General features: G+C 31.7%; 4 protein-coding genes across 4 annotated transcripts; 2 read left to right on the top strand and 2 right to left on the bottom strand.

Moving 5' to 3' along the window:
- Positions 1 to 5,618: 5,618 nt before the first annotated feature.
- Positions 5,619 to 5,851, bottom strand: CTAM01_02692 (uncharacterized protein; the record flags this gene model as incomplete). The annotated part of the gene is made up of 2 exons (XM_060518730.1): positions 5,619 to 5,674; positions 5,743 to 5,851. 2 exons carry the CDS (start codon positions 5,849 to 5,851, stop codon positions 5,619 to 5,621), a joined length of 165 nt encoding a protein of 54 aa, XP_060386533.1.
- Positions 5,852 to 14,544: 8,693 nt separating this feature from the next.
- Positions 14,545 to 14,721, top strand: CTAM01_02691 (uncharacterized protein; the record flags this gene model as incomplete). The annotated part of the gene is made up of 1 exon (XM_060518729.1): positions 14,545 to 14,721. A coding segment is annotated over one exon (177 nt), but the record flags the coding sequence as incomplete, so codon positions are not given.
- A 5,138-nt stretch (positions 14,722 to 19,859) lies between these two features.
- CTAM01_02690 (uncharacterized protein) lies at positions 19,860 to 20,837 on the bottom strand (the record flags this gene model as incomplete). The annotated part of the gene is made up of 4 exons (XM_060518728.1): positions 19,860 to 20,122; positions 20,224 to 20,459; positions 20,523 to 20,653; positions 20,706 to 20,837. 4 exons carry the CDS (start codon positions 20,835 to 20,837, stop codon positions 19,860 to 19,862), a joined length of 762 nt encoding a protein of 253 aa, XP_060386531.1.
- A 995-nt stretch (positions 20,838 to 21,832) lies between these two features.
- Positions 21,833 to 22,757, top strand: CTAM01_02689 (NPP1 domain-containing protein; the record flags this gene model as incomplete). Its single annotated transcript, XM_060518727.1, has 2 exons — positions 21,833 to 22,080; positions 22,133 to 22,757. The coding sequence occupies 2 exons, from the start codon at positions 21,833 to 21,835 to the stop codon at positions 22,755 to 22,757; spliced, it is 873 nt and encodes a 290-aa protein (XP_060386530.1).
- Positions 22,758 to 24,338: the final 1,581 nt, after the last annotated feature.

Here is a 24,338-nt window from a genome sequence, read left to right as displayed (position 1 = left end):
CTTATTTAACTATAGATCCCTCTTAGAGTAAAAGCGGATGACATAGTAAACGACCTCGGGACTAAATATTAACTAGGTTAGGGTGCCGAAAGAGCTATTAAAAAATAACTACGTTAACCTCTATACTAGAACTACTTATTAAGATAACCTATAAGTATATAAAACTAGGGTAGATAAAGGACTCGTCTTAGCTACGTCGAGCTATATATAAATTCTTTAACTATATAGGGAGGCTTTACTATTATACTAAGAGTAGACGATATATAGTTATAATAGATTTTAATCCTTATTTAAAACCCGCTCTTATTAGCTATTATTAAATAGAATACCGCATATACTTCTAAGGATTATTATTTCGATAAGTCCGAAATAAGTTGCGCCGCTATATAGTAAGAAAGCTTTATATATATATAGTTAATAAAGAAATATAGTAAAACGAAGTAGCTAGTTTTAATTAAAAAAGGGGGGACTAATAAGGCATTAACCTAGTCCTATTAAATAGTAGCGCTTAGTAAGAATATAAAAGCTTTTATTATTAAATAGATATAAGCGCCGTAAGGGATAAGTTAGATAAAGAAACGAGGCATAAGAGTATTATTAGTATAGGGTTTTATTAAAATTCGGCGTTTCTATATATTATCTCTATACCTCTTAGTATAATATTAAACCCTCTCTCGTTTATATATAGAGAATTTATACCTTTTTTTATAAAATATTTATAATTTACGAAACTGCTATAGCTATATTATTAAAAAAGGAATGCGATAACTTAATAAATAGCCTAGCTACTCTTCTTCTCTTTTTTAAGCGCGTTAAGGCGTTACTAAATTACTCGTAATAACTATTAAATAATACGATTTTTTACTCCCTATTTAGAGTTAGGGCCGAAATTAAGTTTCTTAATAAAACTATTAAGCAATATTTTAGTTACCTCGGTAAGTATAGCCGATTATAAAGCTTTGGGCTAATTTATTTATCCTAACTAATACTAAAATTCTTTTTAGGGCCCGATATTAATAAGCTAGGTATTATAAAAGTAGACGTTCTATCCGTTTATTTATTACCTATTTTTTTTATTATTATTAATAAAGAATAAGCGTCTAGTATATTTTTAAATTTAATATTAACCGTAGAGAATATTATAAGTTTAATTTAAAATAATTATATTATTAGAAGAGAATATTAAACCGACCCGATTTTATTTTTTAAAGTAGGGAGGGGTGTTAAGAAACGCAGATTACCTAGTTTATTATACGACGTTATAGAGATACTTAGGCAATTTTTCGTATTAATTCTATTATCCTATAACGTATATTTCGTTAACTTAATAATAGAATATAGCCCTAAGTATAGCCCTAACTTAGGAACTATATTTATAATAAACGCTAGTTTCGATTATAATTTCGACTCTATTACCGAACTAAGACTTAACTATAAGTTTTTTTCGAAGAGTATTAAGAAATTAATTAATTAAGTAGTTAAGTATGCTTACGTTAGTTAGTTATTGTGTCGAGACTAAGTTTAATTTAAATAAAGGCTTAATTAATTTTACCTAGGACGGTATGTTAACGACGTTATTTTTCTTATTATGCTCTAGTTTATATATTATATTTCTATATTTTAGATAATAGACCCGTTATTTATAAGGTTTATAAAGTCGTTTATAATTTTAGGCGCTTTTACGTTTATTAAGGGGTTTAATAGGATTATATTATTAATTAACGTTAATATAGTAGATTAGATATTAAATTACGATAGAAATTATTAGATTCTTATAATTATTAATTAGAAAACGGCGATATTCGATGCCTTTAGAATGTAGCTAATTACTTTTTTTTAATAGAGTAAAAAGGTTAATTAATACGTTTTAGAACTTCGTAGCGTAGTAATATAACTTAAAAAGAGATTTTACGAAGTAGGACTTATTTATACTATTTTTAATATATCGTATTTAACTTATATTAGTTAGTTAGGACTATATATAGATAACTTATACTACGCTTTTTTTTATATTTACGTTTTTAAGTGCTACTTAGGCCGGGTACTTCGATATTAAAAATAATAGCTTATGGGTCTCGCGTTACGAAAATACTACTTGTGCAGATTTTTTAATTAATAATAGCTACCCGCTAGTTAATTTATAAAAGGGTCGTAGTATTTAGTTTTTAGTAACGGATTAAGGGTTAAACGAGCGCCTCTTTATTAATAGAGTTAAAGTAGTAAGGGGCGCTATATTAAAAGGAGCTACTGCGATATAGTTATATAAAGGAATCCCCTAAACTTAGCGATTATAATTTATATTAGCTTAGCTAAGTATTGTATAATAAGGAGATTGGTATTAGATTTAACTATTTAGCTAATTAAAACCCTGCGGGAGTCTTTTATTAGATAGTACTAGATCGTATAGCTTAGAAGGGCTTTTAATAATAGTAGTCCCGTTATTAGGAGTGGCGCCTTTATCTCCTACTTTTAGAAATAGGTAATATGGGCTATTTAACCCCTTATTATTAGAATAGTATAGGCCCGTTATTATAACGTCTCTAGGGATTTAGTAGCGCTATTAGAACCCCGGCAGGGCCTCGAATTAATTACTTAGGAGGTTTTTACGAATAGGGGCGGTAACTAATTATAGAGATATTTTAAATTTAGCTAACTAGTTCTACTATATCTACCCTTTTAAGCTATTACTTTTTTAGAATAGTTTTTTATATAGCGCGTACTATACTCTTTTAAAAATATCGTCTCTTATTTTATTAGCTTATTATATAGATATATATTTTTTTTATAGTTTAGAGTTAGAATATTATAACGATCTGCGTATAACGATCCCCCTACTATAATATAAGGTATTTTTTCCTTTACTACGGTTTTTTATAAAGTATAAATAGCTAATATATAATTCCGTTTATTAATAAAGTCTTAGGGCGTTCTTATTATAAGGACGGGGTATATCTTATCCTTTATAATATTAATATTAAGTAATTACTTTATAGTAGTACTTACTATTTCCGCCTTTATCTTAGGCTAAAACGGCTTATTAAATAAAGTATACGTATAGTATTTATATATCCTACGTATTTAAATATAAATATCGGCTTTATATTACTCTCTTAAGCGGTTATATTATATTAATAAACTCTTCGTTACTTTAGTAAAGTTCTTACTAAACTTATTTTATTTCTTAATAAGACGCTAACTCCGAGGTACTATATTCGGCTTCCGGAGTATTACTTTCGTAAGAGTAGTTATTACCTAATAGTCTATACTTAAATACTTCTAAAATAGAACGTAAATAATATTTAATAATATTAGTATCTTAGATCTTAGGCCTAAAATGGCCGTTACTATCGCCGTTTTTTACTAAATAACCTATATCGGCGCAGGTCTTAGCCTATGGGCTATACCTAAATAGGGGAAGCTAAGAATAGCTATAGTTTATTTTTAACTTAGTTACCTTAGTAATTAGTTTATAGCGCTATGCGTTATAAACGAGCTAACCTAGTACTTTTAGTACTTTAGGCCTATAAGCTCCTTTTTAAAGCTTTTATAGATAGTAACTACTTATATACGCTAAATTTATAACCTCTAGTCCTATAGATAGGTAAAGTACCTAATTACTAATTATAATAAAGAAGGCTACTAAACCGATAATACGTTAAAATACTACGACCCTCTTATTACTACTAGTAATATTATTATAAAAGTATTAGCTTCCCCTTATTTTTTACTTTAAACTATTATAGGTCTATATCGTTCTAATACGTTTTTTATAAATATAAATAAGGACGTTCTTAGAGTACTATGCTCTTACTTTTATAATACTCTTATAAAATAAACATACTAATAAAACATATTAAGAATAGTAAGGGAGCTAGTCTATTTATAGCGCCTATTACGCTATTACCCAAACTACTTCTTATACTTCTTAATAACGAGCCTACTTTAATAAACTCCTACGTACGCAAAGTCTTTTATATAAGTTAATATAAAATCTATATAGGAGTAGATCTAGGCTTCGTAAGTAAATAAAATTAAGGTATAAAGTAATAAGATATATATAGTATAAAAGAAATAAAGCGCTACTAAAAAAGTGCTTAGTTTATACTTTAAATACTACCCTAGAACGAAGCCTGTATTAGGTTAGTAGTATACCGATATTTTTAGTATAATAGTGTGCTTACCGTACTACTACGAATACTAAACTACTACGAATATTATACTAGTACGAAGAGTTAAGGTCCTTAGATAGTTATACTAGTATAATTATGTTATACGAATTGCTATACTAGTACGAATAATATACTAGTACGATTAGTATATTAATACGAATAGCATACTAATATAATAATTTTAAGGTACTGAATTGTTATATTAGTATGAATAGTATACTAGTATGAATAGCATATTAGTATAAATATTTTAGGTAGTATATTAGTACGGTAGCTTTGGGTACTATTTTATTATTAGTATGCTTTTTGTACTTTAAAGTTCTGGTACTATTTTGCTTTTTTGTCCTTAGTATTACGGGATTGCGTGCTAGGGTGGTATTGAGGGTATTACGATTTTAAGTTTTACTTAAGCTAGGTCTCTTATTTCGAGCTAGTGATAACTTTCTTTTTTATATAAATTACGCTATATACTAGAGTTTTAGATATAGGATATTTTTATATATATACTTTTTTCGTTCTATATAATAATTTTTAAATTTTATAGGAATAATCCTATAATATAGTTATTTATAACGGTACTATTGTTAACTACGGTGGTTATAATTTATAGGTGCGCCTTATGCTTATTTATACCTCGTTATTAGCTAGCTATTTTTTATTAGCTCTAGAAGTACGCTTTTTAACTTTGTTTAGAGTCGGCCTCCTCCCCGTTACTTCCCGCGTAGATAGTTATTTATTAATATAGGCTCAATACGTAGTATAATCTTTAGCTATTTATAAATCTAGCAGAACCTAAGTAGTATTACCTATCTTAGTATTAAATAATACCCTAAAACGATTATAATAACGATTTATAAATATTTATTAAGTAGTTTCGTTTATTAATAAGCTAATTTACTGCGCTAAGCCGTTTATAAATAATACCTTTTTAATATTAAAGAGGTTTATTAAAGTAGTAATAACTATTTAGTTACTTTTGACGTTTGTAATTAACTTACTAACCCGATATATTTTTTATTAGGTAACTGTTTTAGAGGCTGCTTTATAAACCTCTAGATACTTTTTCGAAGCCTTAAAGTCCTCCTCTAACTATAATTTCTCGCTTTTATTTTAACTTATCCCGTTCCGAGGTAGGGACGCTAAGCGTTTATATAACTAACTAATAGTTTTTGAAAAGTTATCCCGGTTTTTATTTAGTATTTGGCATATTATTAGCTATACTTCGAATCGTATTTAGTCGTTTTTATTATTAATCGGGGCTAGTTAATGCTTTAAAAGGTCCCTATCGCTTACTAAGGTCTTAAAATAGTACTACGTATCTTTATAAATTTATAAGTATCGCTCTATTATAACCCGCTTATCCTTTAAGTTTATAATTATACTAAAAGTATTTACGCTACTTATAACTTCTATAGTTAACCCGTCTATCTTTTTATTAATACGCTATAGTTAAACGTTAAGGCAATAAATAGTATTTATAATTATCTCGTTATATTCCTCGAGGACTTTTTAAAAAGCTTTAGATGTCTACTTAATATAATGTAAGCTACTATAAAATAAGACTCGAGTTAACGTAAATCGGTAGGATAAGTAACTAATATAGTAATTATACTAAGACTTATTAAAATCGTTTTTTTATAACCTAATAAAGCGTTTAAGAAATCGTTAATATCGCCCCGCATAAACTCTATTTTTACCTAATTTCGGAAGCCTACTTTAGACTTCTCGCTAAATACTTTTATAGCTTTCTCGAAGTCATTATATAACTAGCTATATCAGAGAATAAGGTCTCTAAAAAGGACTATTATAGCAAATTCTATTTCGACGACTTTATATAGCATATCTAAAATCTATAAAAAGGCCTCGAGCTCTGCCTATAGTTAAAATAGGGTTCTATCCCGACTTTTATAGCAATTAATAATCTTAATAAATAATTTTATAAACTAAGTAGCTATTATAAGTAGCGTAAGTATAAATATAGTAATACTTAAAGGGTCCGCTATACTTAGAAAACGTTACTAATATAGTACCGTATCTACTTATATTAGCTACTTTACTAATATATATTATAACTAGGGAAGTTAATAAATAAGTAATAAATTTCTATTTAAACTCGGGCCCCTTTTTTATAATAAGCTACGCTTTAGTTAGCGTATTTAGCGCCGCGCCTAGCCTAGTTATATTACGGAGGTCGTATAAGTATTACTCTATAAGTAATACTTTTATAGAGTATAAATTAGTAGGATATTATATATACGGAGTACTAATCGTTTTTTTTATATAAAAGTTGCGCAAGGGGGGATTTAACTTTTATACTCCTCTAGCGCTTAAGTACTTTAAGTATTTCAAAAGTTCTCGCTTTTTATAATTAATTTCCTCGATTATAAATTTAGATTTGTTAATATTTAAACTATAGTAATACGGTAAGCATAGTACGGTCTTAGTAATAACGAGAGTTAATTATTCTATATTAACTTTGTATAAAAGAGGGAGTTTTAAAAGTGGGCCGGCTAGCCGCTAAATAATTAATTAAAAATAACCCTTATTACTACCTAGCTCGCGGGATTATATTGCTAATCCGATTAATACGTTATAGGTAGTACTTTATATCGGGTAAATAATAGCGCCAGAATCCTATACCTTAGTTATATTAATAGAAGTATTGCTTAGTCTTTTCTAGTATTTTAGCTACTATCCCTCTTTTTACTTACTATTCTCCTCCCTAACTATTTCTATTTATTAACTAGATCTATTAGGTCTTTACTATACTTAGAAAAAGAGTTTAATAAGTACGAATTACTATTACTATCTTACTTCTTCGACCCTATATTTTCTTAACTACGTTACTTACTTATATTTTAATCGTTATTTTAAGTATCCTACCTTTATTTTATTATAATTGCTTATACTTAATTAAAGTTAGTGCTAAAAGGGACGATTGCTTAACTCTAATAGTTTAATATTAAAGTAGTAGCCGTTTTTTATTTAGAAGTATACTTAACTAATTATAAGTAGGTAAGTAGTTCTTAAACCGTATTAAGAACCGTTATTAAAAGAGTATTTATTATATTTTATGATATAACGGATCCGAATACTCTAATTTTATTTTAAAAAACCCTTATTTATAGCTAGTGCTATTACTAGCCGCTGTACTAGTCTTAGTAAAAATAATATTAAAAGTATATATACGCGATTTAGAGGGCTATTAAAAACGACGCTAATACTTAAATATCCCTAGCTTATCTGTAAAGGAGCGTATTTTAAAAAGATTATAATAAACTACTTATTATTATAAAAAAGAAATGATTAATTAGATAGTATGCGGGGCTATAAAGGGGCCGATACTGTAGTAATAGTTTAAGTAGAACTAGAGTATAGAGCGTCTTTTTATGAGGAAGATATTTTTTTTAATTCTTAGTTATAAGTAATTAGTGTCTAGTCCTACTAGCTCGGTAATACTTAGTAACTAGAGGTTAAGAGAAGAGAAGGCTAATTTATTTAGTAACCCGCAATATAAAAACGTATTTATAACCTAAAGAGGCTTTATAAATAAACCCTCCTAAGACTTAATAAAACTAAGTATATTATAGAGATACTATTATGCAATTCTTTATTTTATAATAATATCTTTAATTTTATTTATTGTAAGGTTGTATATAGAAAACGGAGTTAGGTTTATTTGAGATTTATATTTATTAATCGTCCCCTTTACGGAGCTTATTACTACTTAAGGCGCTATAGAGCTCGATTATTTAATTAAAAGTATAAAAAAAGAGTAGGAGTATTCGTTAAAACTACTTCTAAAGCCTTTTTTATATTTAATATAGTTTTTAAATAGCTCGAAGCTCCTCGTTTAAAAACTACTCCTTATTTTTATTAATATTTAAGTATATTGATATTTTACTCCGTGCTATTTCGTAATCGATATTAATTAGATATTATATCTTCTTTCTAAATATAAGCCTATTTAAAGGGTAATTATGTATCCGGGATTAAAGATTTGTATTATAAACTCTTAGATAGCCTCGAAGGCTATAAAATTATAGTTTTTACTTTATAAATGCTCCGTAACGGCTACTAATATACTAAACTCCTTAAAGTAGCCGTGTTTTAGATAGTAGTAGAGGCTCTGCTAGTATTTAGGTAATTTAAGGTATTAGTTTAATAACTCGAAGTTTATAAAGCGACCGCTATATAGGGAGTAATTAAAAATCTTAGTAACGGGATCTTAAGATTCTGTAGTGGCTTCTAAAGTAACCTCTATAGCTTACTTTTATAATTGTTTTGTAAGTACGCTATTTAAATTATGCTATTTAGCTATTTAAAAAACTCTAAGCCGAGTTAATAGTGTTTTTTTATATACTCCCTCTTCTAGGTAATTAAAAACGCTAGCCGTAGTTACGTATAGTTTATAATAAAAAAGGTAAAATACGTTATTACCGCAGTATACTCTATTATTACGATATTATATAAGTTAAGCTGCTTTTATAATTTATAGTTTAGTAACGAACTATTTTAATACTATTTAAGTTTTAGAATGTTTAGTTGTATAGATTGTAGTAAAAGTGTTTATTTATTTTATACTCTTTAAGTGTATCTTTATTATTTAGAACTTTAGAATAAGAGTGGAAGTCGTAGTAGTACTCGGGTTCGTTAAAAGATAAATCTGCCTAATGGTTTAGCGTAGTTATATATTATTTAATAGCTCGTTAGTTATTATAATAATAGTTGTAAATATTATATTCGAATTTAGGAACTAGGTGGGACTTAGTAGCTATATACTAATTACGAGACCTCTATAAAGGCTATGTTTAAAAGTAAGTAACGTAAGCAAAATTTATTACTAGATTTGTATAGTTATATAATAATAGAATAAGAAAGATGGTTTTTTATATAATTATAAGAAGAACGTATAAAAAGATATATAATATATATTTAGTTAGTACTATATTTAGGGGATATCTTATATAGTAAGCGTGCTGCGGATAACTCTAATTTAAAATACGTCGTAAATTACTTCGTACTTAGTTATAAAAAGCGTTACGCCCGCAATATTAAAATATACTACCTAATTATTTTCGGGTTCGTAACGGGGGCTTAGTTAGCCTCTTATAACTATAGTATACGAAACGACAATAATTATAATAATTAAGTACTATAATTAACGTAAAGTTTTAAAGTTAGAGGGCGCGGTTTTAATAATACTATATTACGAGTAGATCTATTTATTACCTATATTATAGTACCCTAAATTATTAATAAATCTAAAAAACAATACGCGAACTTAATAACTACTTATTTAAGGGTATAATACTAAAAAAATAAATAACTATTATTAAGAAGCCGAATACTAATACATAAATATTAGTACATAAATACTAATAAATAGAGAGCATATTAAATAAGCGCTACTAGCGTCTATAGGGGCTTTTTTAATTATATAAACGCTAGCATATCTATACTAATATATTTATACTAGCACACAAGTACTAGCATATAAATACTAATATAAATAGTATATAAAATAGGCGCTACTAGCTATTATATAAGTATATTAATACTAATATATAGGTAATAATATATATTAGTTCTATTTTAATAAGCTAGCTCCGCGCTACTTAGTCCATTCTAATTCCGCTCGTCCCGTACTAACTAATCAATATAGTTTTTACTACGGCTTAAAATATAGCTCGGGTCAATATATATATATAGTACATACCCCCCAATTTATCTACTTTCTTTATTCTAGGGTAGCAAAGTAGAACATAATAAATACTTACCGTACTTAATAAGTATCCTTAAAAACGTAAAGTAAAAAGAATTTTATAAAGCGAGCTAGGGGGAATAATTAAGTATACTTCTAGCTTTTAAGCGCATATTTAGTTTAGCTATAATTAGACTCAGTCGAGGTAAACGCCCGTAACGAGCTATTAATAGCTATATAAGTTCTTCCTCTTACTAATACGCAGAGGCGTATAAATAATATAAAAAATTAGAAATACTATATACTTCGTAAAGTAAATTAAAAAAATTAATATCTATTTTAAAAACAAAGTAAAACATATATAATACTATATAACCCGCAGGCTAAAACTAATATACTAAAACTAACGTATTAAAACCCGCGTACTAGAACTTATATACTAAAACCTACGTGCTAAAACCCGCGTACTAGAACTAATATATTAAAACTAATATACTAAAACCCATATATTAAAACTAGTATACTAAAACTAGCGTACTAATACCCGCGTACTAAAACTAGCATATTAGAACTAGCATACTAAAACTAATATACTAAAACTAGCATACTAACACCCGCGTACTAAAACTAATATATTAAAACTAATATACTAACACCCGCATACTAGAACTAGCGTGCTAAAACCCGCGTACTAGAACTTATATATTAAAACTAATATACTAAAATTAATATACTAACACCCGCGTACTAAAACTAATATACTAAAACTAGCGTATTAAAACCCGTATACTAAAACTAATATACTAAAACCCGCATAAAACGTAAATAGTCGTTTTAATCCGTTCATAATATTATAACGTAAAAGACTATTTATAATATACTATATAGAATATAAGTAATAAAGTTAGAATTAATTCTTATTAGTACGAGTCTATTTTTTATTTTACTCCCCTTAATTACGATATATTCTATAGTTAGTAAGTACTATCTTTCTCACTCGCCTTATTACGTTATAAACTACGTCCCGTTAGTAATAACGTAGCTAAACTATGCGTTTAGATAGCTTAGTACTATATATATATTATAATAAGGGTTATTTCCTAAGTTATATCGTAAGAATATATTAAAACCTAGTAGTATTTCTAAAAAAGTAAGGCTCGTAATTAGACTACGTACTTAGTATTACTTTTGCAGTTATTTACTAAGTTATGGGTTAAGGTATATATATATAATAACCGGCTCTATTATAGGTTTTAGAAAGTTAGGTTTAATTATACTTTACTAGCCGTAGTTATAACTAGTAGATAATATTATATATAATGCGGCTAGCCTAGATAGCGTAACCAGAGACCGTTAGTAACACGTTAATTTTTAGGGTTAAATAGTTTAGTAATAAAAGTACTTAATTTTAAGAGAAGTAATTAAACTAATAAAGTACCTATCGGGTCTCGTCTATATTTAAATCCTTACTAATAAGTACTATAAACGCTAACTCGAAGTATTATATCCTTTCTATAAGTAGTTACTTAAGGTTTTGCTACGGTAAGTTTATTAAAAGCGCGGAGGGAATAGTATTATTAATACTTACGTAAATTAAAGTACTTACGTTATATACTAGTTCTATAAAAGGTTAGGCCCTATAGTAAGTAAAAGACGGCTCGGCAACCCCGCAGCAAAAATAACTCTATAGTTTATATATAATAAAGTCGTATAATACGGTATATATAGCCCGGCGCATTAATTAGGGCCTCTAATAATAACTTAGCTATAGGGGAATTATTTTAGTAAGTCTAAGTTTATAATATTTACAGTCCTTTTAGCTCTGAGATAGGTTTACTAATTATAAGGCTAGACCGTACGAACCTAAAACGTCCGAAATAGTAATTATAAGTAAAACTAGATATTTTAATATATAGGGATAAAAGCTAAACCCCGTTCGCTAGCTATAGAGTCCTATTCTATTTTATACTTATTAATCGCTACTATTATTGTTAGAAGCCTATTCGATACTCTTCTATAGCGCCGTAAATTACTATTTATATTAAACTTTACCTAATCGCTTTCGTTAACTAATTCTTATTATTTAGTAACGTTTAAAATAAGTATTAGTAGCGTAAACGGTAGTTTATAATTAAGTACCTCTAGAATTAATATTAGGGGCGGGTTTTAGCTATCTAAAATATTATAATATCTAGCTTAGTTAAGAATAGGATTTATAGCTAGCCCCAGACTTTAGGAGCTACTTACGTTAACTAACCTTATGTTTTATAAATAGTTTTAATATTTAAGAAGCCTAATACTAGTATAATAGGCCTTTTTAAACCTCTAGTAATAGCCGTAGTAGCTTATTTATAAATAAATTATAGGGTTAGGATAGTATTAGTACGAGTTAGGGCACTTTATTAAAAGCTACTCGAGGTATCTATATTTAACTTTAATAGCTATTATTACTTACTATTAAGCGTAGCGGATAGTATATAGTAAGATTAAATCTAGGTTTAGCTTATATAAGGTCGAGCTTAGAAAGATAGAGTTGTTTATAAAAAAGAAGTAATATACTTGTTATAGTATTATTAATATAATCCCTTATTAGTATTTAGCCTATACTACGTACTAAACTAGTTAAGGACTAAAATAATCTAAATAAATACCTTTAAGTATAATCCGTTTTTAATATAAAATTAAAAAACGTAATTAAAACTATTAGAAATTTATATTTCGTATTATGACTAGTTTTTAATTATTCTAACTATAGCGACGTAAGGAGAAGTAATACTTCTTACTGTAGGCCTACTTTATTATAAATTATGAAATGCGCCCCGCTTAAAGTGGCTAATACGGATTTATAATTCGCTTTAGTAGCTTATAGATAGAGCCTAGCGGTACGTTTATATAAATTTAGTAGGAATATTCCTAAGAGTTTAGTACTTTACTAATTATTATATACCTAAGTATTTACGGTTTAGGTTCGGAACTACGATTAAAGTTCGTATTACTGGACCGTAATCCCTTTTGCGGGCTTTGTTATATATATTAGATCGAGGATCCTAGGCTTAGCTAGGTTATTATTATATAAGCTAGCTATATAGCTAACTAGGACTCCGCTCCTAGGTATTAAGTAAATAAGGCTAGCTTATTAAAAACCGAATACTTAAAGATTAAGCGTAACACCCACTTCGATCTATATATTATCTATATATAATAATTATTCTATAAGTTACTTATTTAAATTTTGTTCTTATTACTATATATAGTTCCTAAGTAGTAAATTATAATAAGCGCTCAGAGGTAGCGTTACTAATAAGTATAATATATTAAAGTGCCCTTTTAGTATAAGCATTAACTTAGCCCTTACCTCGTACGGACATAGGTCCTAAATTTAGTATATATACTTTTAGGAGCTATCTTAGTCGGTGCTGCTCTAAACGTTATTTATATCCCTGTATATTGTTATATACTTTTTATTTAGTTATTTACGTAGATATTTACTAGAAGCTTATTATATAACTTAGAGGAATATAAGTCTAGGCCCCTCTACTTAGTACGGAAATATCTCTACGTTTTAAATCGTGATTAGTAACTTATAAGGCGGATTAGACTATTATATTATATTATAACTAAGTAGTTACCCTAGGTTAGCGTTTTAATACGAACTAAGGTTTCTTAAGAGCGTAATTCCTAACTATAGCGCAGACGCTACCCTAGTATTACGAAATATTGCCGCTTAAGGATTATAATTAAAAAAGTAAGGGATAGGATAGGTATAATATAATAATACTATATCGTAGCTTTTATAAATTATATATAAACGTCCGTAGTATTACTACTTAGGCTTTAAGCAAAAACCCTTAGTCCTAACTAGTCGCGTTTAAAAGTATTTAGTAGAACTACGCGAAGCGCTACCTAATTCTAAATATCTTTTATTTAAGTAAGGAGAAAATAGCTAATTAAAGCCTAATATTTACCCCATAACTCCCTTAATAAGTACTTAATAGCCCACCTCTTCCTAACGTGAGCGCTTATTAAGGTATATTCTAATAAAGCTATACTATAGCACCTATAACTAAACTATCCCGATCGTCGTAAATAGTTATTTTTATAACTACTCTTATTACTATTACTATAGTAGTAACGCCTATTTCCTCTTTTTTTTTTAATAAATACCGGTTATAATACCTCTCCTATAACAAATATATAGAGTTACGAAATTCCTAGGATAAGTATTAGAATACTAAACTCGCTTCTATTTAATACTCTATTAATAACGTAAAGTAGGAGTTAAATGATATTAAGCGAGAGTTAAAAGCCGATATTAAAGAGATTAGAAATAATATTACGGCTCTAAAAAATAACTTTATAGTTTTAAAAAACGACGTTATAACCCTTAGAAGCGACTTTACGGTTTAGATATAATACTTTAAAACCGAGATGAGCCGGTCTTAAGTATTTACGCAGAATAATACTTTAAAAAATCTAACCCTCCCTATCTAACTTATTATTATATATTACCCTAGACATAGCATTCTTAAGCCTAATTCCTTACGTTTTTTTTAAAACGCGAACGATTTTTACTTTTTAAGGGATTTATAAACTAAATAGTACTAGATTACGCTCGCCTACCTTATTAACTTTTATAACGTCTAACTTAGAAGTACTAGTTATTTTTTTAAAGAGGAAAGTAATAGTAACGATAGTAATAATAACGAAATCATTCTTAAATACCCTAAACTCGTTGTAAAGAAGTTAGAAAATATACTCGGCTTAAATAAAAATAAAATAATTAAGTTTAAGGAGAGAGCTCTACAAATAGCATTACGAGCGCTATCGAAACCTATTAAACGCTCTTAAATATCCTAGCCTAAAGCTAGACTTATTCTTAGCTTATGCTAATAAAAACTTAAACTACGTATTATTTCTAAATAAGAAGTATACTTTTATAATCCCGAACGCCCGAAAAGTATTTCTTTTAAAGGCTTTACTAATATATATATTAAATAGGGTATACGTTTAATACCTTTTTTATAATAGGTATAATTATAATAGTTTTTTAAAATAGTATGCGTATCCGAGCTACTTAACTTTAAACTAGAGCGACCGAAGTCTATATCTAAGGGTACTAAGACTAAGTTAATAAATACTAATAACGATATATATATATTTACGAACTTATTAAAACGGTAATCTTAAAAAATACGGTAGTTAAAACTAGTAGCTTATTAGCTAGGTAAATTTTATCCCCCCCCCCCCCTAGAGTAATATACGATTATTAACTAAATACTTTCTAAGCTTAAGCGTTAAATAGGAATAGTTAAGTGCGCATAGGGTTTAAATATATAGAAAGAGGGTTACGAGTAGGTTTAGGACGTATATAATAGGAGTTAGAGAGTAACTAAGCTATCTTTTCTAATAATAATAGCTTAGCTCCTAGCTTTTTAGTACTGCAGCTACCCTTAGATATATATATTATTGTTTAATATTTAAGCTTCTCTATATCGTACTACTACTAAGATAAAAGGCTCTAGTACTAGATAGGATGCTTACTAACTCGACCTAGCTTTTAAAAGTTTATTTTTTAGGTTAGGTAATTAGGCGCTTATATAGTAACTAAAATAGTTATGGAAAAGAATAATATACGGACTTTAATATTTAAACGGCTCTAAACCTCTTATAAAGACTTTTATAAAATAATTCTTTTAGACTCGACGTTTAGTACGAGATACGAACCGAAGTGTTAGGATATAGCCTATTACTATAAGTTAGTACTAGCTATATTATGAAATATATAAGAACTATTTAAAACGTAAGCTATAATTTATTACTCTTATTTAGAGGATTATAATCGTATCCCTTAAGCGTATTCTTATTATTTTAGTTTATTTAGTACGAAGTAGGGCCTTTATACTAGTTCTATTTAGTATAGTAACGGGTTAGGTTATGGCTACTAAAGCACCTTGGCCCACGCCGCGCAAGTATTCTATTCGAGTTATCTTATTATTAACTCTTACAATACTTTTTTAAAGAGATAAAGTTAAGTATATTTATACTTAGGGTAATAGATAGTAATTAAGGGCTTAATAAGCATAGTTAGCCTTACTATTACTTTTAAAGGGAGGGCGTAGGCCTATTCTTATTATAGGCCGCATATTATATAAGTACTTAAGTTAATAAGGGCCTCCTATGCTAATTATTATCTAAGTATATAGGCTAGGAGTACTTAGGGGTATTTAATATACGAGTATAAGCTAAAATTATCTTTGCGTTTATATAAGACTTAGGTAATAGATAGTAATCCGTTAGTAATATATTAAGTACTATAAGATCTCGTTAAGTAAAGTATTTTATAGAAAACTTAATAGTGCTTATTTAAAGATTAGGACTTTTATTTTATAATTTAATAATAATGCCCCGGAGTTTATTTATTTTTAATATAAGCTATTTTTAAAGTAATTAATTAGGATCCTTGCTAGCGTTTTATATATGCTAATAAAACTAAAACTATTAAAAGGAGCCCGTATACTAAAAACTAAAAGAGTCTAATTTTATATAATAAGTAATGTTTTATATATACAGATCTTATAGCGCCTACTTAAAGCTACTTACTTATAGCTACTTTCTGCTAATTAAAACTAATTTTAGTAAGTACTAATAGCTAACTACGGCCTATATTTATATTACGAAGTACTAATAAAATGCTTAAAGTACTTTTAATAAGTATTAGAATTAACTCTAAGTATAGTAATTACCGAAGCTAGTGCGCTAAAACGGCGTATACGAGCGTTCTATACTAAAATACGATACGTAATATAATTTACCTTAGTATCTAAGTAGCTAGATATTAACTATAGTTATTAAGAAATAAGTATCGTAGCCCTGCGTAAGTAGGTATTTTTATCTTTTAGATTATTAAAATTAAGTAACTAGTGTTAAACTACTATTATTAATAGTATTAATAGTACCGGCCCGTTATATACTATAAAGTCTTTAATATTCTTTAGAAATTTAATAGCGCTACTATTCCTAGGTCGCTTATTCTTAGTAATACTATATATAGGCCTTAGAAATAATTAACTCGGATATTTGCGTAAACTAGGTATAGCGATTAACTATAGATACGCTTTTTGTTTAGCTAGTTAGTTTTATTATATATATATACCCTTATTAAGCTATTATTTTAAACTATTTTCTTATATTATACGTACTGTGCCCTCTTAGAAATATTATTTCTTACTTTATTAGCTCGTTATAGGAATATATATTTATATTATAATTCTGAGCTAGAATATTACGACGATCTATTACTAACGCCCTCTTAGTATTGTAATATAAGGCGTTATTTTTTTCTTTTATAGTTACTTATATTATATAAATAGTTAAGGCGCGGCTTTACTTATTAATAAAGTCCTAAGGGGTTCTTATTATAAAGATAGGGTATATTTTTCTCTTCTTAATATTAATATTAAATAATTACTTTATAATAGTACTTATTACTTCTGCCTAGGTCTTAGGCTAGGATAGCTTATTAGATAAAGTATACGTAAAGTATTTCTATAACCGATAGACTTAGATATATATATTAGTATTATATTACTCCTTTATTTAGTCGCATTGTACTAATAGATTTTTTATTATTTTAACAAAACTCTTATTAAACCTATCTCGCTTTTTAACTAAGTACTAAGGGGGAGATACTATATTTAGACCGCAGAGTAATACTATTACTAAGATAGATACTACTTAATAGTCTAAACTTATAAATATAGTATTACTAAAATAGATTATAAATAATATTCTAGTATCTTAAATAACGTATCTAAAAACAGCTATCTTTAAGAATATTATTATTTTTAACCGGATTATCCTATAATACTCGTAATTCTAGGGCTAGATCCCGAGTATAAGAAGCTAAAAATAGCTATGTTTATTTTAAACTTACTTACCTTATTAAATATTTTATAGCGTAACGTAGCAATATAATATCCCATACCTAATCCCCTAATAGAAGTACCGTTACGTTTCGCATACTAACGTATTTACTATTAGTTATACTAATATAAATAGCATACTAATATACTATTTATATATACCCGGCCAATATACTAATATAAACTGCATACTAGTATAAGTTAAACAATATACTAGTATAATAACTAGGTCTAGAGTCTTATATCTATTTATATTAATAAGCTATTTATACTAATAAGCTATTCGTACTAATAAGCTATTCGTACTAGTATTTTATATATTTAGTAATAGTACGCTTTTGATATTAGTATACTTTCGGCTTACGTTTGTGTTACTAATTTATTTATATCTTTAGAATTTTATATTTTATGATTATTAAACTATACCTTTTTATATCGTTCTTAGAAAAGCTAGATAGATATGCAGTCGCTAAGTATTCGTTAACGTAACGTTCCTTATAACTTAGAATATTAAGCATTTCTTTATATTCGAAAGATTAACGTTGCTACTTAACTAGCTATTATTTTTAAATTAATAAAATAAGGAGAGCCGTAAGCTAATTATTTAAAAATAACTAGGCTATAGGGACCCCTTGCTAACGTCTATAGTAACGGCTAATAAAGATCTTCTTAATAAGCCGATAGATATTATTAAAAGGCGATAAACGTTTCCCTTATTTATATAGCTTATATATTTTTACTATAATTGTGGCGGAAATAAGTTTTAGTAAAAGGAAAAAGAAGGAAGAAAAAAGAAAAATATAAGCTTTTTACTTATATATGCTACTAATTTCTAATTATTGTCTATATTAACTTAAGTGCATTCTATTACTAAGCTGCTATTTAAAGTTACTCGTAAATAACTACGTAGCGATATATATAGAGTAAATATTAAATTATTAGCTTATTACCGTACCAAAACTAACTTTATTAGCTAAGTATAATAAGAGCTAATTAAATATTAATAATATTCCCGCTACGAACCGAGTACTTACTACTTAAATACTAAAATACTCTATATATATTTTAATAAGCACTCTTCCTAACTTTTTAAATAGAAATAAGTTAAATATTTTACTCTTTCCCTATTATAATAGCTTATATAGATCGAGGATGCGCGTAGAACGGGACTAGCTCTTAATTATAGTAAGTTAATATTTAGGTAGTAGCTTTTTCTTTGCTATAGTTATATATAGCTAATTATTAGTAAGTAAGTAGTTTAAGAACTGAGAGAATAAGAACGATTGTTGAACGAGTATTTATTACGCCCTATATTACGATAATTCTGAGCTTTTTACCCTAATATCGAAGGATTTATCTTCTATAACGGCTTTAATAGTTGCGGTTGCTATTACGAAAAAAAAAGACGGTCGATCCGATAACATATTAGGCAAGAGTAGAGACTAGGCCAATGTAGTACTACGAAATAGGACAATAATATGGAGCGCATTCCTATAAGAAAGAAGCCTTTGTAAACTTCTAGTTGCAGGCGATCGGTCTTTGGTTCTGCCAGCTCACTAACGTCTAGTGAGTAAAGGCTGAGAGGGGAGACAACTTTTATTGTGGCCTGCGATACAAAAATAACTTGCAACTAAAGAAAGCTTCATGAACAAGCCCTACTAAGGTTTGATAGATGCAACCAGGTCCATCGTTAAGACTCTACACGAGACTGATTAGGTCAACCCACCCGATACCTCGTTCCGCGACGACATCCCCAAGTCCAACTGTTGCAAGGTTGCAGATAGAAACGAAATCAGGGTTGGTCGAAATCTGTTACTGTTGAACAGAATTTTTTACTGCCTACGGTGCTCGATGACTTGATCGAAACCATGAACCAAGGATGGAACAGTTCGTCGGAATCACTTTCACAGTCCCTTCAATTTCGAAACACCTTCCAGATAACTCGAAGCCCCTCGTACAGAGACTGCTTGACATCATTACGGATACTCAGACACGTCGATGTCGATACCGCTTCCGAGTTGATTTCGACCAGCTATTGAACTTCCCGCCCACGTTCCTCCGTGTCTAAAGCGCCATAGTGCGTCTGGGGTGGAACATGCGTGCCGCAGTCTCCTGAACAGCCTCGAAGGTCATAATATTGCAGCCCTCACTCTGCAGAAGCTCAGTGACGGCTGCCAGTGTGCTTAATTCCTTGGGGCAGCCGAGTCCCGGGCAGCAGTAGACGTTCTGCTGGTGTTTGGGCGATTTGAGGTGTTGATTCGACTGCTCCAGAATTGCAAAGCGACCACTGCACAAGGAGCAATTGAAAGTCTTGGTCTCGAATGCAACTAGTGTTGTTACCTATCCTATTGCGGCGTCCCATGGACTTTAGGCCAGAAGTAATAATCCACTTCTGTTGTATCAGGTAAATGTCTCCAGTCCTCCTTACAAGTAACCTGTATGTCCAGGCCTTGCCCAGAGAGCAAGTAAGTCGGGATCAGAAGCTGAGTCAGATGCTCATAGTCGGCAATCAAAGAAAGGCGCATTGAATAGTCGAGATCAATACTTGGAAAGTTCGACTCGACATAGTCATACATTCCGCCGATGTTCCACCAATAATCCCTCGGGATCCATATCTTATCGATCGACTTCATCTTTGACTTGCGAGCGGTGATTTGGCAATACCTGCCAGAGGTGTGTCAGTCGATCTGATACTGCGTGGGATATACTATACATGAAGGCACGAACCAGTCTCCAGGATTACCGGGCCACTGGCCTGGGCCTGGTGTAGTGTATACACCGACTCCTATTTGATTGCCAAGTGCTCTAGCTGGATCAAAGCTGATTCTGCCGTCCCGATTGTATTGTCTTGCTTGTTCCTGTTGGTCGTTCTTAGTTCGCATTCGTCCGTCAATCGGTTTGACGACGTACCGCGCTAACAGTCCGATATCCAATCGTCATGCGAGAGTAGAATTGTCGAGAATCAATGGGAGCTGCGCCAACGGATTCCGTCAATGCTGCGGCCATGGCCCAGGACAACGTCAAGGCTCTATGAAGAATCATGATAAGCGTTAATATTTGGCTAGATAGAAAAGAGTAGAGTGGTAAAATAGTTGGGTTAGAAGAGTGAGCGAAACGGCACATGATATATAGAGCCTCGGAGCTGAATATGTTGAATTCGGAGGACATTAGTCTGCTGGCCTCCGAGACTTGCTTAGTAGACTGTCCAGTCTCATATCCCTCAAATTCAAGCAAATTGCGGTTCGAATCGTTTTTGCGACGAGCAGAAACTGGGATAGAGAACCACGGAAATGACCGTCTACCCAGGATGATTTGAGTTTAGATTTTTGATGACTATTAATTGGTTGCTGACTAGCCAATTCAGCCAGGACGGTTCCGCAGATTGCTCTAATCAGACCACCCACAACCATTAAACCCTGAATTTAGCACGAGTTAACTACCGATTGGTGGTGTTGGGATTTCGGTCAACCTCAGCGATCAGTCATATCTCCAAATGAGACACCCCCCCTCCCCCCAAGGGCACGCTCGATGATTTGCGAGAACCACGAAGATAGCTAGTCAGTCAATGAGGGCGTCACGCCTACAACCGGAGACTACGTGACTACATGGACTGGCACGTAGACGATGCACGCGCTTTCCTAAGGTGGATTCTTTCGCCTCATGCTGAAGGAACTGTCATCACGATGCTTCTTGGAAAACAAGTGTACACGGGTGGATACCTGCACGCTTAGCAGAGACCATCAAATTTGAAGGAAATACCTCTGAGCCTGGTTGTCAAGCGGACGAAATAAATGCCAAGATATTACGCAATTTGGGCAAGGTTTGAGAGATGTACGTCGTTCCAAACCTTGCCAAAGGTTCGTCCGAATGGCATTACAATGTTTTGAGTGTCGCCAATTGCCTAGCAGAACACAACGCAACTGCCTTATATAAGTCTTCCAAATTGCCCTCTCAGTTATGTTCACAGTCATTGAGACCTGAAGACAGTGATAACTATTCCATCACATTGTCCTTCTCTAGTTGATCTTTTCTACAAGATGTTATTCAACATTGTCAGTCCAGTCCTGGGCTGTCTTCTTCTTTCCAATGGCGCCATATCCGCTTTGCTGCCTCGTGGCGATGATGCCGGCATCCATCCATGGATCGACCACGATCGTGTCACCGCGTTCTCTCAGAATGCATCTCCAGGATTAGAGGGTCAGCTAGAACTGCGATTCAATCCCGATCTCTACGTTTCCGGAGGCTGCGATCCGTATCCCGCTGTTGATGCCACTGGAAGTCTTGGGTAAGTTGCCTGTATCACTACATACCACGATGGCTACTAATCTATTTCGTAGCGCTGGCCTGAAACCAACTGGCGGCGGAAGAAGTGGCTGTGGTGACGGTCAAGGCGGACAGGTGTACGTGCGCCGCGGTGTTAGCCAAGGCCGAGTTGGCGTCATGTACAGTTATTACTTCCCTAAAGTCCGCTGGGCCAAGGGTGATAATAATGGCCACCGCCATTACTGGGCCAGTATCGTCGTATGGATTAACCGCTGGGGATGCCAAGTTGATGACACCACTTCGGCTTGGCCAGTTGGAGTCTCATTCACAACTGACCACTTGAAATGGGGCACCGCAAACGCTGGCGATATCACTTTCAAGTCCTCCGATGTTGGGGTCGATATGCCCACCCATCCTAGGATGCAAATACACGATAATGCCATGGCACCCTTCACCGGCGCCGACGGGGACAAAATCTACGAACGTACTCTTATTGGATGGGATTCGCTACCAGACGAGGCCGTTCAAGCGCTTACTGATGTCAAATACGAGAAGACGGAGGTGCCGTTCATCGACGTTAACTTCCAACGCCATTTGGACGCTTCATACCGGGAGAGCTTTTACGGCGGCCTTTCTGATCAGCAAGGCTGTGTTGAAGATGGTGCTCCTGGAGAGCCAGAGAATCCCAAAGGACAATGAGAGGTATAAGATGGGACCGTGGTTTGTATGACAACCAGTTAGACACGCACTCTAGCAATTATTGATGTTTCGAAAGATCGTGATCGATCTAGTAGATTACAGTCACTAGTCTGCGAAGAGGGCTCCCACTCAAAAGGCTTGCCATCGTCTTGTAATAACAAATCAGTGTGAAATCTCATACCGTACATCTCTATCGCGATGTTACTCTCGCTGTGACTGCAGTACTGTTCTGTGACAGGGTTTCTTCAAAATAGCCTGACAAGCATCTCACACCGCGACCATTACAACTACCGACCTTGAAGGATCTGGTGGCATCAAGCAATCGTCGTATGCAGATAAGCCGTAACACTAGACGCTTTATCGACACATGATGCTGAGGCCGTTTAAGTTTTCCGGAGCAGGCATATTGCTCATAACATTTGTGACGAAATGGCTGAGGCCGGCTACAACTGCACGACGACGAGCTAGGGGCGTTGGACAGTGGCTACAGCAGTAATTCTTTTTGACAATGGTCAGGGCTCTGCTGGATTTGAGATGCCGGTTCACAACCCCAGGCTCAGTTGGTCTCCTGCAGCTGCAGCATGCAATACGACGATGACTGCAACAGCCAAGCGCCGTATTTGACGCAGAGTCTCGAAGCCTGAGGGCGCATTCTGGTAGCGCAGGACCGCGAACAGGTCTGTTCGCCAAGGGAACGACGTCTGGAAAACAGGTGGCAGGTACTGAGAAGGCAGATGCTCCCACACAAATACTACCACGTAAATGCCAGCATACAGATGCTGACAAACAGGGAGCATGTCGGGTAAGTGCTGCCAGCATCTGTGGCATTGGATGCAATCGTGCTAGCACACTGGTTGGTGGTCGCACAAAAAAAGCTAGCACAGATACAACCACTCGACGGTACATGGTAGCGTTTGTGACCACCAGTGTGCTAGCACGATTGCACCTAATGCCACGGTGCGGTAGTATTCGTACTAGCACACAGAGAACAGCATACCTTAGATACAGGGGATGGCATACAAACGCTGGCATAGATGGTATATAAAGTAGGCCCTAATAGCTTTTGTATGGGCCTCTATGTTTATATATAGATACTAGCACATAGATAATAGTATGTATTAGCTAACTTTAGTAGGCTAGCTCTGCGCTACTGGGCCTATTTTAGTACTAATTGTCCTGTGTGGGCTAATTAACTAAGTTATTTTATAGTATAAGATGTAGCTTAGGTTACCCGCTATACGTATATAATAAATGCTCCTTAATTTATTAAACCTAAGCGGATAGTTTTTTTTTATTAGGGGATAGTAAGCTATAATATAGTAAATACTTACTATACTTAGCTAGCGTCTTTAAAGACGTAAGGTAGGAAGAGTTTTGTAAAACGAGCTAGAGGAGGTAATAGAGTATACTTTTAGCTTTTAAGCGTACGGTTACTTTAGTAATAAGTAGACTTAGTTAAGATATATATATAATTTTCTTATTTATAATAGAGTATCGAACAATACTTTTTAGCGAAATATAGTATAACTATGATAATATGTTAATTCTCTTTTTGTATATACTCTTATTAATTTAGAGAGT

This window comes from Colletotrichum tamarilloi (genome assembly GCF_030869305.1).
Source record: "Colletotrichum tamarilloi strain Tom-12 chromosome Unknown Scaffold_6.1, whole genome shotgun sequence".
Taxonomy (NCBI): domain Eukaryota; kingdom Fungi; phylum Ascomycota; class Sordariomycetes; order Glomerellales; family Glomerellaceae; genus Colletotrichum; species Colletotrichum tamarilloi.
Note: the sequence above shows the minus strand (reverse complement) of the source record. Positions and strands in the feature narration are given on the sequence as shown.